Source organism: Hippocampus comes, unplaced genomic scaffold (genome assembly GCF_001891065.2).
Source record: "Hippocampus comes isolate QL1 unplaced genomic scaffold, H_comes_QL1_v1.1 scaffold57, whole genome shotgun sequence".
In the NCBI taxonomy this organism is placed as follows: domain Eukaryota; kingdom Metazoa; phylum Chordata; class Actinopteri; order Syngnathiformes; family Syngnathidae; genus Hippocampus; species Hippocampus comes.
The window spans coordinates 1875473-1895136 of record NW_017805039.1 but is presented as its reverse complement, the minus strand read 5'-3'; the positions used below and the strand labels follow the sequence as shown (position 1 = coordinate 1895136).

The window sequence follows — 19664 nt, the reverse complement described above, 5'->3', positions numbered from 1 at the left end:
TATATATATATATTTTTTTTTTTTTTTTTGGTCAGTTGGTTGACTTTATCTTTTGCATATACTGGGTTTATATTTTTTTACATTTATTAATATAGTGTCTTAATAATTTCAGCGCTTAAGAAATCCAGTCCATGTTGTTTTCATGAAACATGAAAAATGGATGCGACAAAGCCGCAGATTTGTTCGCATCATTGTCAGAATCTAACTTATGATTGACGGACTTAGGTTCACGCCTGCTTTTTTTTTTTTTTTTTAGAATTTTGTGCAGCTGTCATTGTGAATGCTTAAAAGACTGCAAGTCAAAGCGGTTTTGTTAGTTAACGGCTCGATTTGAAGTGGATAAATGTACTTCCTTTCGTGTTCATCCAAAAATGTGCCTTTAGAAAATGATTGAGCCCTACCACAATGCCAAGAGTTCAAAATGAAAGGCCTATCCTAATGGCGTCTTGTTATTTTCAATGCAATGATTTAAAAAAAAAAAATGTGAAGGACATATAGTCGCTCCTAGTAGCTCACTAATGAGCGGACGACAAAATTATGGTCCAATCCATTTTGTGGCGTGCACGCTAAGGCTTGCGGTGCAAAATTTTCAATTATTGAGCGGACGACAAAATTATGGTCCAATCCATTTTGTTTCATGCATGCTAAGGCTTGCGGTGCAAAATTTTCAATTATTCAACGATGGGTGTGCAGTTTCGTCGATCATTATCGTGACCTCCAAGTTCCTTTAAGTCACGGTTACTCATTTGCATTCTTCATAATTAAATTCAATCATCCAATTAATTTGTGATGTAATAATGGTTATCATCATTTTTTTCTTGAATGAATATTCCCTTGTCAGCGTCAGTCAATCATGAGCATTGAACCTCACACATGGGGGTTGTGCAGGTGTACCTAATGAAGTGGCCAAAGTCGGTATGTGAGTTTCGATGACATTTTTTATTTTTATTTTTTTTTAATTGTCTCTGCAAGCTGGCTGTTTTGTTGTGCAGCTTATTGATAATTAAATTCACACGTCTGAAATAAAATGCAATTAAAAGGAACACAGTCAACTGAAATAACCTCAAATACAATCAGGCCAAATTCACATCAAGGAACAAAGAAAATTATGTATAATTTTTTAAAAAGCCAGTAAAAAAAAAAAAAAAAAAAAAAAGAGTAAATAACAAAAGATGAGACCAAATTAAAACTGAATAAGAAATCAAAGTCAACAAAGTAGGCGAATAGACTCCAGCTCAGCCAGCAACCAAATGAGGTCAGGCGCTCTATACAATTCATTGTAGGATTAACTCATCAAGCTTCTTTTGTCGGTAAAGTTGTCAAATATCATCGTAAAATGTATTCTTTATAGGGTTTAAGTCAGGGTCTAAGTCAGGGGTGTCAAACTCATTTTTTGTCGCGGGACACATTACCGTTTCTTTTGGAGGGCCGTGATGACTGAAACTATATACCAGAATTTTTTTATTCAACTATTTTTTAAGTCACTGTAATGACGGCTTTGGTAACAAGAAAATGCTTACAATATGTCACCGATTTATTACATATGAAAATTTTAAATGTTGGTACAGATTTTGGCATGGAAGTTGTCATCTTTGATTTGCTTTCACGGGCCACTTAAAATGATGTGGCGGGCCACATCTGGCCCCCGGGCCTTGAGTTTGACACCAAGTCTAAAACCTTCCACTTTATGCTACTTAGTTGGTTTGGCATTGTCTTTTGAGTTATTCCCCCGGGGCCGGGGGTCCTCCTTTTATGAGTTTCCGTTGCTACTGCGACAACATAGCCCGGTGAACTCGTGGTTAGGGCTCCTGCTTTCTTTAGAAGTTCTGGGTTTGAATCCCTGGCTTTCCACGTGGCATATACGGCAGGATATTGGCGACAGGGAGGTCTGTAGCTGTTTTGTTTTGCGATTCTAACTGCATATCAACAACCCGAAGAAGACAAAGCCACACGATGCGATGCATCAAAGATCGTCATAAGGCGTGCAAATAACTCAACGAAAAGATGCCTCGCAGGTGTTTCGACTCTTCGCTTTGATCAGGTGAGCAGAAACTGGGCGCGTTGCTGCGGGTGAGCGCAGCCCCCGATGAGGTGTGTGCGTGTGTTTACGCAGACCTTTTTTTTTTTTTTTTTTCCTATTTGGTTGTGAAACCTGCGCCGCGGCTTGTGCAACTCACCCTGAAAGATGTGTGACAGCGATTGGATGTTGTGTTTGTAGATTAGCTTGGATGTTGTCTTTGTACTGTATAGTTGGGAAAGCGCAATGTAGATAAAGATTGATTGTGTTGTATACCGTACATTAGGCTGGATGTTATGTAGTAGAAGGAGATGATTTACCTTTGTGAATTAGCACCGCTGTTAAACTGCAATCTGTAAAAACTCAGTCAAAAGCAGGCAATGCCCTTAAAAAATTTTTACACGGGCTTTGTTGTTGAGTTTCAGAGTACAGACTCAACAGTAGTAATTATTATTGATATAATGTGCTAGTAAAAAAAAAAAAAAAAAACAACCTAATAAAACAAAACATTTTCTGGGAAAAAAATAAAATAAAATCTTTCCCCCGCCAAAAACAAGTCTGGATTGATTACAGAATTTTCATTAAGAAATTTAAAAAAAAATCTTGAAGAAATACAATTATTTTCTTTAAAAAAAATTAAATAATCAAACAATTCCGGCCCACATTTTTTTCCAGATTCTTTTTCCTTCTAAAAAAAAAAAAAAAAAAAAAAAAATCTAAAATGATGATAAAATCTTCCAAAGTGCTTTCTCATTTCATTACATTTTGGGATAGCTCACTAAAGATATACTTGCTAGTTTAATTTCACACTTGATGGGTGAGCAGGAGACCCCCCCCCAAAAAAAAAAAATTCTATGTATACAAGCCAGCAAAAAAAAAAAAAAAAAATCACCCTTCCTTAATACGTCCCCTTTAAAACATAACCAGTGTAGTTTGATTTCATTTGAGTCACTTAACCTCTTGGCTGTTTGCTTTTATTCGTGATAGTAAATAGTTTAGCCTTGACCTCAATTCTCTATTTATTCTTTGGTGTGCAAAGGTGTCAGGAGAGAAACAACTCCGAGGCAAAGCTTGCACGTCTGAGCGGCTCAGGCTGATGCAACCCTGAGCCAAAGAGTTGCAAACGCTCCACATCAGCGGACGCAACATTAGGGACACCTGCACCAACCAATCACGGCCCATATAGTTGGGAAAAAAAAAAAATGCCTGAGCAGCGGCTCCCTTCTCGCCTGTGGTTGAGAGGAAAGAAATGTCATCTGTGCTGTATGTTGCACATGTAGCACATTTGACAACAAAGTTGACATGAACTTGATAATGCTCCCTTTTTATGTATTCATTTCACAATGCAGTATGCTCATTTTATGCTACTCGAACTACACTGCAGCATTTGCAAACTAGCTCTACAATCTACCCATCCAGTTTCTATAGCTAGAGCCAATCCCAGAAATGCAAGCACTCCCATTGACAACGTAGAATCTTCAATGAAGCTCAGTCGCAAGGTTTTGAATGTGGGGAGGAAAGCCGCACATGCAAACTCCACGCGGAAGGGGCCCGGAGGCATATCTGCGCATAGATTGTTCGCAGAGGTATTCCCTTGTGTTCACGGCGGGCTAAAAAAAGTCACGCATTCATGAGCCTTTATCATTTGTGTCTGATAAAGGAGTGGACGTGACTGGAAGCCCGGCCGTGGGTGGACATGTGACTCATCGGGCAGCGGGAACTCAAGCAAAGACGACGGGCGGATGTTACGACCGCGGGATCGACCGGCAGACGCTCAGGCGAATGGCCGCTTACGTAGGTGCCCGCGTGCGTGTGACAGATAAGATGACAGAGGACTATCATGTGAACACCTGTTTCCAGTAAGAGCTTTGGGATGACAACCCAACAGCGACACGACAAACGGCGCCGACCAGATCTTAATACTGATTGTTAGTTTTCTATTTTCACACTTAGTGACAATTAATGCTTCCGTGGACTAAATACAGGAGATAGAACGTCAACGACATATGTTTTGTTCAGATTACAGGACATTTTAACCTCTCCTCATCATGCTGGCAATTTTAACCCTGGAGAACCCAAGAACCCTTTTTCTTCTTTGGAAAATGATGAATTATACATTAAATGACTGCTATATGTTCACTGAACACCAAAATATATGTTTTTCCAAATATTTAATGCTTTAATGCTAATTTAGGATAAGGGCCAAATTTGACCCTTTGGGATTTAAGGGTAGCATTTGAATAGCAGAATTTATTGGGGCCAAATTAGACCCAGTAGATTCTCCAGGGTTAAACCCAAAAGACAAATGTGATTGTTTTTGCACACTCTCCCCCGATGCTAATTCTATCATATGGAAAATTGAAAATAAATCATTCGCTATTAAGTTTATTGCTGAAGACGAAAGTGCTTTTTCTGAATCCTTCTGAATTCAACCCTTGCGGGGTGATATTATACAGACCTGTGTTTGAAATCACATCACTACACAGCAGCAAAGTGGCATCATCAAAAAAAATTGAACGAAGTTGAGCAATTGTTCTTCTGAGAAACTTTTGGGCCTGAGTGATGCTGTTACCTTAAAGCAGCTGGCTAAATGGCTACTTCTCTTTTCTCTACAGATGGATGGAGCAATCCTCACTGCCCGACCGTCCCACTCCCCCCCCTTGACTCACATGCACTGACATGACAGTCTGTGTGTGTGCGTGTGTGTGTGTGTGTGTGTGTGTGTATGTGTGGAGAAGAAGAAGAAGGGCGTAATTCTCTTAGCACGTGTTTTTGCCAAGCACCGTGGAAGGCACCGTACTTTCCTGCAAATGAGCACGAGTGCACACACGCACTCACACAATGAGGAAACGGAAAGGAGAAAACCTCCTTTCTGTTTTACACGCTAGCCTGACGTTGTCGTGAGTTCATTTTGGTCAGCTCTTATTGTGCACATAAAAAAATGAACATGTATAAGTCGTTATTTAACAATATGGTGACTTTGTATCAAGGAACCCAATTGTTGGACAATCCATTTTGTCTTGACATGACAATTGATGAACAATGTTGTCGACGCACTGGAATTTTACAATGTAAGTAACGCTGCGGATGAAATGCAATAAAAGAAGATCCAAAAAAAGCTTTTTTTTTTGGTACGTTTGGTATATTCGGAAACATTTTAGAGGTTATTTCTTGCTTACACTGTTGTTCTTATTCAGCCTTTCGTGTACCCTGTAACCTGATAACATGATAAGCTGTCCACTGTAGTAATCGCTGTCCATGAAAGGGTTAATTATTACTCGGAGCCAAAAGTGATTTAAACAAATACTTAATGAGTGGCCGAGAGTGTCCTGCTGTTTTTTTCTTTTTTAGGTTCATGTGGCAATTTTGACATTCACTCGTCAATAGTGTCTCAAACTTGCAAGATACACTATGATTTTGTTCTTTTCAACAAAAATGTTCTTGAAAAAGTAAATATTTTATATGTATATGTATATGTATAAAATTTATTGATTGATAAATAATTGATAAATTAATTTTTTAAACATTTTTATTGACTTGATTTTTTTTCTCAAAAATACGAGATTCAAAACCCTTGATTTGTTTTTGTTAATATTCAATGTAAAAGAATAATGATAAAACTAACATAAAAAAATGCACTTTTGCACTTTTAATACTGTTACAAAGAGTTTGTTTTATTTTACTATAAAAAAAATACTCTTAAAAATGAATACTCTTAATAATACTGCAGTGTTTGAATATAACCCCCCGTGGACTCCAACTTATGTCAATATTAGCATTGCCGCGTTAACCAACAAGAGCTTATCACATCAATAATTCACCCTTAAGATTTGATGTAGAAAGATGAAAAAAACTTTAATGACAAAAGGCAATTAGACATAGCGATCACAATTTCACTGTGTCCTAATAGTTTAAAGAAACATAACAATAAAATAATAATAAGACAGGTGCTGCTGCTACAGTCGCACTGGGTCATTCAGAGTCACTCGCTCACTTAGTTCCCCCTCGTTATCTGCAGTCCCACTGAGGAAATGTCTCCAATCCCCCAATACAGTCATACATTTTGAATACAAAACAAAATACAAAAAGACTCCAGCTGTGTTGTTTTGCAAATTGTGCAAAGCCCTGAATGTCACACACATACACACGAGACGGCTAATTCGTCGCTGTGCTTTTTTGCTCCCTGCTGTAGGCCTGAGCTTAGTTAGTTGGACATGAGGTCTTAAGTTTTCACAGGGCACCACATGCTGTCACAGTCCAGAAAGAATGAAGTGTATGTGGTGTTTATTGGTCAGCCTGGAGGATAGTGTAGAAAAAAAAAAAGTGTTTTGTTTTTGCATAAAAAAAAATAAAATAAAAATAAAGAAAACATTTTTGTTAAACGCAAGACTACATTGAGCAAGTGTAGTTTACGAAAGGGGCATAATAACGGCTTAATTCCTCATTAAGAATTCTGTGGATTGTTTGCTTGTAACTTAGAACGGTTGAGCACAACTGTATTTTGTACGAATTCCGATTAAAAGTACAACGGTAACGTTTCAAACAGAATAGCACATGACTATGGACCTAGTATGGGTGTGGCTCAGGAAGGTGCATAACAATCTCTTAATTGAGCATAACAAAAAAAAAATGTCGTTTATTTTCTAGTAACTTTGAAGGGTTCTGCTAAAATTGTCATCAAAAAAGTGCTACATTTTCTCAAGGGATAACACGTGACTTCGGACTGGTTTGGCTCAAGGGGCCGTGGAGGCCATTACATTCGCTTAATTCATCGTTAAGAATTCTGTCTATCATTTGCTTATTACTTGGGAGGGTTGCACAAATTTTTTTTTTCCGAATTATAGAAAAAAAAAACAATTTGAAAGGATTATCGCAAGATTAGCAACTCAGAAGGTGTCACAACAATCTCTTAATTAATCATTCGGAATTATGTGGACTGTTTGCCAGTGAGTTGGAAGGGTTGCGGCCCAAAAATATATTTTACGAGTTCAGATTACAAAAAAAAAAATTAGAATTACTGCAACATCTATGCTAATTTCGGCTAACCCGTCAATGTCGTTTTCCATTAGATGCTAGCATTAAGCTAGCGACGTATAATTCTCTTTTCCTATGCTTCAGTTTTTCAGTAACTTGAACTGTGAGTGACAACTTGAAGCGATCACACTTTGCCTCTTATTTGGAGAACCGGGCAATGAGTTTTCTTTTGGCTTCCTTCGTGATGTCACACGATTGTCACCCATTACTTGACACCGAGCGAGAAAGAACATGCGCAAACAAAGACTTCACAAAGTATGTTTTAAGCGTGGTTTAATAAGTTTTAATGTGTTTAACGCAAGTGAAAGGGGCTTAAACTATAAAAAAATGCTCTTTTACGGCGTCTGGAAATTCACTGACTCTGGCAACCAATCAGTATTTGTAGCGGGCTAGCAGGTGTGTTAGCTAACCATTCATTGGCTCTCTTTCTGGGAGTGTTTGAAAAACCGGCGGGCACGCACGGACTTGTGAAGCACTGCGCTAATAAACGGATGGAGACGGATGCCTGACAGATGATGATAATGATACTGCACGTCCGCAGGCTGAAACCGAGAACGGAGAAGGAAAGCGGTGCCCTAGAAAGCAGTCCAGGACCAAAACGGGGCAAATAGTGCCTGGATTGATTCGGTTCGAGTGGTGTACACAAACACCGGATTCTGTTTGAGATGATCGTGTTTTGCATAGAAGATAAGATCTTGATTCATAAATTCATATTCATATACACATCAAGGAAGACCTTGTTTGTTCCACATATTATATCGGCTTTATCATCTTTTTTTTCAGGGGTGTCCAAGGGGTGGGCCAACTCTGTTGGCATGTTTAAGGTTTAAATATTGTGAAATTAGGAGTTACATTTGGGAAAGGCTGTGAATAAAGGTCTTCTGGCTCTTTTTTTTAGGACAGGAGACAGGATGCGCTAACTCCGTTGGCATGCTGAAGAGAGTACGCATCTTAAAATGTTTGGGGAAAGCGCTGTCGTTTCTTGAGCATTTTAGGGAAGGGTTGTGGCGGTAAAACGACTTATTCTCTCAGACTTTCTTGAGGGTGCTTTGAGGAATTAAAAAAATAAAATAAAAGTGAAGGCCTGCCGAAGAAATTTCTTAAAAACCGATCAAGTGTATTTTGTTGGCACATAGAGAGATTATCATCTGGATTTGAAATTTTATCCGTGGCAAGTAAGAGAAGGTGCAATGTATTTAAACATGGGTTAAAAAAACAAAAAAACAAAAACAGATATGAGACGAGGAGAAACGTCGTCGAAACCGTGGCTTTTGAGCTGTGACAAGGAGTTTTAAAGATGCCTTTCGTCTTGGGAATTCATGGACCCCCACATCATTTAACAACCCCGGGGTCTGCAGAGTTGACTCATTTACCTTTCTGTACATCTCAAACAAGTAAACCAAAAAGAATTAGCAGGAGAATGTACAAGGCACGCTTGGATTTCCACAGTTGTCATCTTCCGGGGGCGGGGCTTGTGAGCGGGGCTTGTTTGTGTTCTGGATGGGAGTGCAAATTCACAACTCTTTGGTTTCATGGCAAAGGCTCAGAGAGGGGGGGGGAACGTGGAAATCCGGACGTTTTTAGAGTTCCTTAAAGGATCCAATTCCTGAAATAAGAAGAAGACTTGTCGGATGCTACATCTGCTGGGTTTATTAGATTTTTTTTTTCCTTCCCCCCTCCGTCAGCTAACCCTGAGGATGAACCGGTTGGCTGTTGGGGTCTCCGCCTAAGTACCAGACGATCACGAGGACCAGGACGCCCATGCAGATCACGAAGGCGGGTTCCATGTGCAGCATCAGTGGCGGGTTTTGATGGGCTGCTGCCTCTCTGTGCCTCCCTCTCTGTATGAACACAAGATGTTCATGTCACAACTGGGGAATGGGATTTTTGTACAAATTTCACGTGAATGCTAGAAAGATGAAGCAAAACCGGAGTGCCGGAATTATATAAATATGTCAAGTAGTAGCTCAGATGGCTTGAATTTGGAGAATATGTTGACCAAAATTGACGGTATCATTGTAAAAAAAAATAAATAAAAAATTTTTTGTAAAGAATAACATGTGAATGCTCTGCGGCATGAACACAATAACACACAATAAATCCCAGAGTCATTGCTATACTTAAAAACATATAAAACTCAAGGACACAACTATAGAAAGACCCAATTAGCCGAGCCTGAAACAGCACCACATGATGATGTCACTCCTCGGAGGATACTGGTGTTAGCCTCATGGCAGAAATAAAGTTTATCCTGGAGATGGTTGCTATGTACCACCAAATTACTCATTTTACTCATTTTTCAACAGACGCTTGTTTGTTTTGAAACATAACAGATGTCTTATTGTTTGTTTGTTTGGATTTTGCCCTGGAGCCAACATGCTAATCTTAGCCTCATAGATAACAGGTGGTCATAGCTCCATTCGTTTTTTTTTGTTTTTTTTGGACAAACTAGGCAGTTCACCTCCCGCTACCAATTTTTATTTTGCGGCTAAATTGTTGATTGAAAACTAATGAATCACGCATATCATTGACCGCAGCATAATTATTGTTTTTGAGTGATAATTTTGGCAAGAAGCTCCTTGCTAATTTTAACTTCTTAGCTTCCCTGTTAACTAAATTAGTTGCCTGCCTTGTCATTCGACCAAATTTTAGATTAGAATTGATGCTGGAAGTGAATTAATTATACACTGTGTTGATGATTAACATATAATTTTTTTCTCCTGGCAACATGCTAATCTTGGCTTCTTAGGTAACAGTTGTTGTTTGTTAGCTACATGAGCTAGTTCACGAACCAGGAAGTTTGTTGTTAGGTTAGAATTGCGATTAAAAAGCGAGTTAATTATACATTGTGGTGATTTCAGCACAATTATTATTGATTCTTCTCAAACATGCTAATCTTAACAATAACTTCTGGTTTGTAACAATATCACAATGCAGCAATGTGTTTGTATTGCACTGAATCTTTCACTAAATATTAAAACATCTGTCATCAATAGACTGTGTAAAAAAAGAAAAAAACGAACCACATTCTTTCGCCTCTACACATCGGATCACTGGTGAACGTAACCACACATCTCCCCTCTCAACACACTTGGCACTGGTCGTGACCAGAGCAGGTGTTTTGGTCTGGCCTGACTTTCTTTCTTCTCTTTATCCCTTGAGTCAACAACCCCTCGCTTTGGCCCGCATCCACATCATTTCTCACTCCTGCAGCAGTAGACGGGAAATCCTCTCGAAAAACCACCACCGGGACTCGAGAAAGGTGGGTCAAGAGTCATGCAGACTTGGGAAGTTACTCACAAATGTCACTTATGCAATTCCAAAGACGAAGAGGGAATTTTAGCTGCACAAGTTCCATGTATGCTAAGACATTATTCCGTAATGATCTACTTTAATTTATTTTTGTGGATTGAAATAAAAAGCTAAAACACACTGTAAATCTATAATCTACTCAACCCCGTTACAGCTAGCCAAAGCCATATGGCAAAGGATGAGTTCACTATTTATCAACCCGGTTTAGCTATTCTACCATTTTTTATAATGTTCTGATAGAAAGAAGAACTCAAGAATTGGACGTACGTTTCGTTTCATTGGACGGTGATGTCATTGCAAATAGCACAACAACAAACCGACCGCCACATGTATTGTGTTACAGTGAAGTTTGCCTTTGCCTCCATATTCAAGTCCCGCCTCCGCAGCTGACTTAAATACATGTTTTAAGATGAACCTCTTGCAATCTGTCTGAAACGTATTATTTACTGTCATAGGAAATTGGAGTTTATTTGGGTTGGCAGGAGGATGTCCCGTCTTGGCCTCACGCCTTTCGGAATGGATTGTATAACACCAACAAGAGACGGAGTGGCACGAGATCGAGCCAGAGTGGGACATATCCAAAGCTGGGTTGGTGGAAAAGTAAACTGAAGCCCACACAGCACGCTCACGCCAAGACAGGAAACAGGTGAGGGGGAAAGACTGGTTTTCCCGGTTATGAATCATATTGTCTAGTAATTCTGCATGTGACCCGAGTTGCGCACATACGCGCCAGACCAAGAGGCTTTTCCAGCTTTTCCTGTACACCATCCCTTTGACCTGACTGCAAATATGTGACACCCAAAGGCACCAGTCAATCGTTCAAACATCAACTTTTGAACTGGGATTCAAAGAGCCTCTAAATGTACAAATCTGTCGTAAAATGTCATTGATGATGTATTCGCATCAAGTTGCGACATCGATGGCCCAATCTTGTTTTGTTGTCATTGTGGCGCATAACAAATGTTGTGAAATGTATCATATTGGTTAAATGGCGTCTGACTGGAGTTAATTATATTGAACAAAAATCGGATCATAAGTGGAGTCTGTGGATATTGGTGTCAATGATATCGCGTGGAAAAATCGTATCGGATTATACATTTGAGCGTGTTGTATCGTAACTGGTGTCATTCGTTTCGTGTCGCATGGTAAATGGGATCGGATCATAACTGGAGTGGATTGGTATCGTAATTGGAGCGATGATGGGAGCGAATCGTATCGCGTCGCTGTGTCGATGAAGTCAAGCCAATCAGAATGAGGTTGATGTTGTGACTGGAATTTGATTGTTTGGTTACACCACTTTTATGGTCCATTCACTTCGACAGTATCGTAAACAATTGGTCAGCCACCCAGAGAATTTTGGATCGGATCTATACAGGCTAGACCGCAACCCGTCGTCAGGACGGAGAGCCAATGTCTGTCAATCATTCTGCAGTTTGGATGATGGCTAACATCTGCTGCTTTTATTGCATAGAACATGTTCACGAGGTTCAAATCGCGGAGCGTTTTGTCGTGTCTCCGTGGGAGGGATGCGATCAATGATTGCAAACTGCAGAAAATCGATAAGGCAAACACAAGAGTTTGGTCACCCAACTGGTGATGTGTAGTTTACCCCCCCCCCCCTCCTTTACTCACATTAAGCAACGCATTCACCTCTAAAAAGGTTCAATTTCCGGCTTTATTTTTGATTACTTTACTCTGTTGTTATTGATCTGCGTCTTGTTTGGTAGAAACATTGCAGTCAGCCGTTACAAAACAGCTCATGTGATTTTGTTTTCCCTCGCCGCAACTTACTATGCTGCCTCCCAAAAATAGCTCTTTGAACAGGGCTACACTTAAAAAAGGCGTGCACGCGCGCGCACAGAAAAGAGAAACTGGCTCAGGCTTTGTTATCGTTAGCCTAATAGCATAGTTGCCTTAGTCATATTGGAACATTTTCAAAACAAGAAAAACGCATACACACACACACACAAAACAAATTCGACAAACAAGAAGAATCCAGCGGCCTCAATTTAAACCTTCACAGGCTAGCGTGACCCGTACGACTGAGATGCTATTCAGACAACAACAAACGGAAAAAATCTATTTTTAGCAAGCGCATTGCAATTGTTTTAACTGATATTCTGACAGGAATTTAAAATGACTTTGGCACTTAAAAGTGCTTCCAGAATGTATTCAAAGTGCTTTTTCCTCATTGTTTAAATATTAGAGAACATGTGTCAAACTCAAGGCCCGGGGGCCAGATCTGGCCCACCACATCATTTTATGTGGCCCACGAAAGCAAATCAAACATGTCAGCTTTCGTGATGCTTGCTAAAATCTCTACCAAAAGTTAAAATTCTCATATGAAATAAATAAGAGACATATTGGAACAATTTTCTTGTAACCAAACCCTTCATTGATTTGGTTTCAGTCATAGCGGCCCTCCATGGGAAACGGTAACTAAAATGTGGCCCATGACAAAAATGAGTTTGACACCGCTGTATTAGAGCCTGGGATCATTTTTTTCCCGTGAAAATTCTACACACAACACCCCGTGATGACAGCAGGAAAAAAAAAAAGGTTTTCTTGTGTGCAAATTTATTAAAAATTAAAACATTGAGTTGAGTCGAGACAGTTCCCAGCATTTATGCCTCTTTTGTATTAGAGTCCAAAAGAATGAACAATGACTCCATTTGATGATATACTGCACTGTTCCGTCCTATCCATTCTTGTCGAATATGCCCCACGTGAGGAATTTTCGATCGCAATTCTCCATCCATACACACGGTATGCTTAAGTCTCCGACACCCCACTTTTGTCTTTGACATGCCAACAACGCGCAGCCGTTGACACCCGACGGGTGCGCAATGTTCCTCTGAGTTATTTTTGTCTGCAAGCACTCCCACTGAAAGACGACACAGTGTGTAATAGCCTCTGCTGGAGTGTGTGTGTGTGTGTGCGTGTGTGTGTTTTGGCAGGATAATTAGACCTTGTGCCTTTACTCAGCGAGAGCCCTTTAACCGCAAGGCTGAGCAATAATGTATCTACACTGTCACGGATACCGGCCCCTGACACACCCACACACACACACGGACAGACACGCGCACACAGAAACCAGACGGCGTTTACTGATGTCTGCAAACAAACACACAATGCATAAATCCAGCACACACGGGGCAGATGTGCAGAAGAGGCACATGACGACGCGTTCAAAGTCAAACCAGAAATTTCCCATGAACGGAAAGCCTTGTGTTGCATTACAGTGTTGCACAAATGAGCGTTAATTAGTGCGGTCATCCAAGTGGCTAGCGAAGGGAAGTTCGTGCGAGGTGTCAAATCTGTACTGTCACGCTACCCGGATGCAGAATTTGAAGCCCCGACAAAGCACCGCTTGGTGTGAGTGAGTTCAGCTAAAATAAAATGATCGCCGCCAACCCCAGAACACAAAAAAACAACAAAAACAGAAGCCCTGCGAATTTGCGCGTTTTGGGAAGGATTTAGAATAATAAGCAGTCGTGTTCTTGCTCTGTCATCAATGGATGAAGCATGGCTGGTGTTTTTGGATCATAATAATCCACACTGCTCAAATTGTTACGGTTGCACTTATCAGTGTTGTTTGTTTCCTAAAAAGAAGACGAACCGTTGGTGTTCCACTTTCCCTAAAAAGAAAAGTGTTGGTGTCACAACATTACACTCATCTGTTGTGTTTTGTTTCCCAAAAAGAAGAATCTTGCAGTTTCCCAAAAAGAAAATACTTAAGTTGTGAGGTATTTGGTGTTGCACTTTCCGAAAAAGAAAATATTTTGGCTGACATTTATTTTTAATTATACTGCGTTGCTCGAAAAAAGAAGCTATTACACAGTCCAACTTGTCCGGATTGTTCATTTCCAAAAAAGAAGCTTTTTGATGTTACACTTCCCTCAAAAGAAAATACTTCAGCAGTTGTTTGGATTTCTTGTTTCCTCAAAAGAAGAAATGTTATTGGTGTAGCATATTTTATCTTGTTATTAAGTTCCACTTGTCTGCATTGTTTGTTTTCTAAAAAAGAAAAAAAAGCCACACTTCCGGTACACCATGTGACTCTCCTTGCCCACATGCGAGGGTTTTACAATCACTTAATTGCGTCTCGTGATAAAATGCTCGAAAAGTGACACCTGGCACGAGAACAGGGAACCAAACTCCGCCTTCCTCTTTTTTTTCTCAGGCCGGCTCATTGTTTTAAGAAAACACGTGTGCACACTTTCGGATCAATTCTGTGCTTAAGTTCATTGGCTCATTGCATTAAGACACACACACACACACACACACACACACACACACACACACACACACACACACACACACCTTCTTCTCTTTCTGACTTCCCCAGTCATGTGAATAAGTGTTGAGTCACGGCGGCTACTTATCACGTTATCGCACTCTTCTCCAGCCGCCCGCCGGCTTCCTCTGCAGCTTTTTAATCTTGGCCGAGCGAGAGCGGCGTCGTCAACAATCTGAACGCATCTAAATGCTGCGTTTAATTGTTAAAATCCACTTTGAGGTGAACCTCTGAAGGCCCGGCGGGGTGCACGCAAATGCAGTAATTGACTCGCGGTAAAGACCAAGGGGAGTAAGAAGTAAGCTGCGCTAATGATGGGGTTTAGAGCAACATCTCAGAAAAAAAAACTCAAAAGTGAGGAGGCTCGCGAGCGGAGCTTTGGAACACTCTGATGAGATTAAACGAGCCGAAGCCGCCAGGAAGAGAAGCGGCGATGATGCAATGTCCAGAAATAATGCCAAACCAAAACGGGAGCCATGCGTAAAATACACTCGTTATGCCTTGGATCAGGTTTACAAAATGGCAAGCCTTGACTAGATGATGCTTAACCTTATGGTCACATTAACTGCAGTAAGAAAATGTCATTGTGTAACCAAACGGTGCGTTTGCAAGCCAAAATTGTGAATTTTAAACAAATATTAAAGGACCATTTTTCATGTATTGTTATGTTATCTGCTCTCGTTTGTATGTGTTGCTACGCCGTCGGTGTTAAAGTAGCTTAAAGCATTTGTTTTTATCATTACCGTAACAGCTATGCTAATTACCATTAGCTTCTCTATGGGATCCCGCATTATTTGTTAGCGGTAAGCTAGTGAACTTTCAGGCGATGAAATGAAATGTTTTGATTGGAGAACTGAATAATCCTTTTTTGTTTCTTCAAAATGATGAGAGTGACAACCAGCCCATAGGAATTCTTTCAAAAGTTTATTTTAAGAAGCTTAAATTTGTTTAAAGTGTGTGGAAAGAGTAAAACTTTTCTTAAAAACTTTTAATGTTGTCATACTTGAACAGTGAGGATTACAATTACAGTAACATATATGCTAACTTTTGTTTGCCCGTCTACTGAGCTTCCAATTATATGTTAGCATTAAGCTAGCAGGCTAGACAAAATGGTTTGATTTGGTGGAATATTTTGTCCTCTAAATGTACAGTGTAAAAATGGACAAATAAATATCTTGAGGCGAGCGTACGTTGCCATCTGAAGAACCGTGCGAGCGAGAGTAGTCTTTTCCTTTTCTCAATGGGGCTGTTGTACGATAGTCAACATGTCATGACAGTGAGAACAGGCAACAAGGACTACTTTAAAATGTGCGTTTTAATCAGTTTGTCTTTTTTAATTTTCCTATGTCTCACGGGTTCTTGAATTTATCCCCTGTAATAAACGGGGGGGTTGCCTTCTTAATTTACAGATGCAAAGAGAATCAATGGGGATGAAGACTAACCCTAAGTATGTAGTCATTGTAGTCATCTCCGATCCGTCGAAGATCTTGTCCGATCGCCACGGCCTGCATATCCCGCACCACTGCGTGTCCAGAGCTCCTGAGACAAGTTCCTGGAAGTAAATGCAAAACACTTCACCCCAAATGCGATCGTAAAAGTGCTCGCTAAATATTATCAGGAGAGCTCGGCCAATTAGCCGTGCCCGCGCCATCCCGCCGGGAGGCTGCCATTCATCAAAAGTGGGAGAAGACGGACGGGCACCAGCCAGTAATTACACGACTGCAGTGGAGCGTCGGCTCAGTAAATCAAAACAAGCAGAGGAAGAGCCAAGTTGCTGGAAGGAAGTCGTCGCCCTTGGAAGTCTCAAATGGATCCTAACCCAGGTCACAGATGAGCTCTGTGACTGAGACAACCCACTGACCCAGCCGTTTACTTTGTTAATGTGTGTGTGTGTGTGTGTGTGTGTGTGTGTGTGTGTGTGTGTGTGTGTGTGTGTGTGTGTGTGTGTGTGTTTAGTGCTATCAGATGGATGCTGCAGAATGAAAAAGCGCTGAATGACCCATGTCTGCGCCTCACAAAAGACCAGCAGGACTGTTTTGACTGCCACACACACAAATATAAAGCATGCTAAAGCCCAGGGGTCTTAATGAACCATGTTTAGACTCCTACTATCTGTCCTGTACTGACATAGAGTTGAGGAAAAGGACGAGTCTTAACAATATTGGTGAGTCGCAGTGAAATCCTCAATTACAAGAATAGCAGCAAGGTTCGGACAGTAAAATGCTAATTTTACTGTCGAAAAGGAAAAATAAAGAGATCTCGCTCAGGATTGTTATACATTTTCGAAAAATTGTAAGTTGCGGGACATTCTGTTGCACTGCAGTTCTGGAGGTGGATAGCGAATAGCTACCGGTAGTTTCACACTTAGGGTAGTTTCACACTTAGGGGCGTTGCATATATATATATATATTTGCATATTATCGAATTATATATATATATATATATATATATATATATATATATATTTTTTTTTTGTGGTTGTTAATAAAGGTTAGAAAACAAAAACCCAGTTTAGGATTGTAGAAATGTTTCCAACAAACGTACATTCAAGTCAACATCATTCTCCTCCGGTCCTGTTGGTAGAAGTCGTTAGTAGCTCGCATTAGTTTACGCTTTTATATCTTAGATGCTATTTTATTACGATGAGATGTATCTTATGTCAGTGAGAAAAGACAAAGAAAACTCTGGAGTGCAATACTGTTGCTATATTATTGCAGTATTGTTTTAAATTTGTATGTTATTGTTGGGCGTCACGGCGCACGACCGGTTAGCATGTCCGCCTCACAGTGCAGAGTGGCAGGGTTCGAATCTGGCTCCGGCCTTCCTGTGTGGAGTTTGCATGTTTTCCCTGTGTGGGTTTTCTCCGGGTACTCGGGTTTCCTTCCACTGTCCAATAACTTGCGTGGCAGGTTAATGGCAGACTCTAAATTGTCTCTAAGTGTGAGTGTAAGCGCGAATGGTTGTTTGTCTGTGTGTGCCTTGCGAGTGGCGGTTCACAGGGTGTCCCCCGCCGACTGCCCGAAGACAGCTGCGATAGGCTCCTGCACGCCCGCGACTCTCATGAGGATGAGATGATAAGAAAATGGATGAACGTATGGATGTTATTTTTGGACTCTTTTGTCATGATACTTCTTGTTTTATGTATTTATTTTCCTTTCATGTGGGTCCGTCTGGTTCCTGTCAACTCTCCCCGTCCTTTGTCGGCAACAATGCGAGTTGATGATTTCACATTTTTAAGTGCGAGAGAGGAATCTGTTGTGACTCATATGTTGCAGTTTCATGTTTTAGTTTGACACCCACCCACCTTGTGCTTAAATATCACCACTTGCACCAGCTGCTTCTGCACGAGTTAGTGTGGTTCAATCACTTAATGTTATAATGCACGACCTATTTCCAGTGGCCTCAGACTGATGACCTAGACTCCTAGAGTGTGTGTCATTGGCTTTCAAAGCTGCAGCTGCAATCGCACAAGAGATTGTTTACGCGCAAAGCCTGCTCACGTGACCACACTCGCTTTCCGCGTGCTTGAGTGCGTGTGCATGTGCGCTCACTGGTTCTCTCGAGAGACGTCACGTCGAAGTCGCACGCCAACTCTTGCTGCAGCGTCAGGGCTTGGGGGCTGGGCGGCTGCGTGGAGGCGGAGGCGCGCGGCCAGAGAGGCGAGCCCGGCAGAGAGTCGCCCTCGACGGAGTAGTATCCGCTCGACGAGCGCCGGTAGGGAAAGTGGAAGCTGGTTCTTGTCTCGAACACGCCGCGGCGCTCCGGGGAGGGGAGCAGGGAGACGCTGCTCCGACGGCGGGACTGCGACCGCGGCGCGACCGCTGCGGGTGATCCTCCTGCACCGCCTCCCTCGGTATCGGGCCAGCAGACGCCGGAGTCCCGCTGCTCTTTGCGGCTCTCGCTCGGCTGAGGCCGCGGACGTCCTGCGGTCGCTTCTGTGGTCACTGCAGCCCCGTGAGATCTGCGGAGGTGAACGCGACGGCACCGTCAACGCGAGTTGCCAGAACCATTCGACTCCTGCGTCTCCCCCTCTAAAGGCTGCGGCGTGTCCTTTCGTCTTCAATCGGATTACACTTTTTACCACCGAAAGGAATTTGAGTGTATCACCCACCGGTCGCCCTGCAGAATTTCTCCTCAAGTTCCACGGCGTCCAAAGTGGCGCCGGTGTAAAGTATTGAAAGTATTTTTTTTTCTGTGGAACTTTGTCGAGCCTCGCGTGTGAAAAGGAAGCACACTTTCAAAATGCGTCACATCCCAACATGGTCAAAGGGGAAAAATATTATCGCAGCCAATTTTTTGTTGTCTTATTAACCCTCACCTACCACACCATGCAGTGACTCTTTCAGTCGATTACTCTCTCAGGTGATTGTTTTCACGCTTTTACCCGTGAACCAAACTGCTGAAAAGTAAATGGCATGACAGTATTTATATATTCGTGGGGAGTGGAAAATGTATCTCTTCCTGTTTGTCCAAACTGAAAGCGACTTCCTCGGCGCGCAGCCACAAAGACTCTCCTGGTTGCCGACACATTGGATGCGCGTTAATTCTCATTTTAAAGTTATTCTTTTGCATTATTATTCTTTTTTTTGAGTGGGGAGGGGGGGGGCAATAGAGCCAAATTTTGCGCCGATTAATCACCGTCTTTGCGCAATGTTAATAATGTGACAACATGATTTGTTCCAGTCATATGTCAAACATTGAAATTGTCACCATTATTTTTATTGACGCGACATGTCGTTGTTATTATTTGTAGCGTGCGCGCGTCCTCGTCTGCACGTGAGACATGCGCGCCCTCAGCAGGCCAATGCCCACACAAGCATCTCCTCTCCACCGCACCGAAAACCGGCGTCAGTCTGTTCGCTCCCTATGTGTTTTTTATTGTTATTATTATTCTCACCATTCCGAAAAAAAAACATGCAGGTGAACCAGTCTGCGCCGACCTGTCACGTAACACCACGAAAGAAAAAAAAACGAGGGCGGGAGGGGGGGGGGGGGGTGAACCCC

The 19664-nt window shown here is 41.5% G+C and overlaps 1 protein-coding gene and 1 long non-coding RNA gene across 3 annotated transcripts in view; one reads left to right on the top strand and one right to left on the bottom strand.

Moving 5' to 3' along the window:
* Positions 1-5135, top strand: part of LOC109512477 (uncharacterized) — a 53252-nt gene extending 48117 nt beyond the window's left edge. The window contains exons 5-6 of one of the 2 annotated variants that reach the window (XR_002167526.1): positions 3678-3876; positions 4633-5135. This is a non-coding gene — a long non-coding RNA (uncharacterized LOC109512477). The remainder of the gene's footprint in view (positions 1-3677; positions 3877-4632) is intronic. The other variant, XR_002167525.1, reaches the window with a different exon arrangement.
* A 1743-nt stretch (positions 5136-6878) lies between these two features.
* bcl2l11 (BCL2 like 11) overlaps positions 6879-19664 on the bottom strand; it is a 15028-nt gene continuing 2242 nt past the window's right edge. Inside the window, exons 3-6 of the mRNA XM_019864259.1 lie at positions 18212-18505; positions 16103-16212; positions 8742-8892; positions 6879-8657 (exon numbers count right to left, since the gene is read on the bottom strand). Of these exons, the coding sequence (XP_019719818.1) occupies positions 8632-8657; positions 8742-8892; positions 16103-16212; positions 18212-18505 (581 nt within the window). The 3' untranslated portion in view covers positions 6879-8631. The remainder of the gene's footprint in view (positions 8658-8741; positions 8893-16102; positions 16213-18211; positions 18506-19664) is intronic.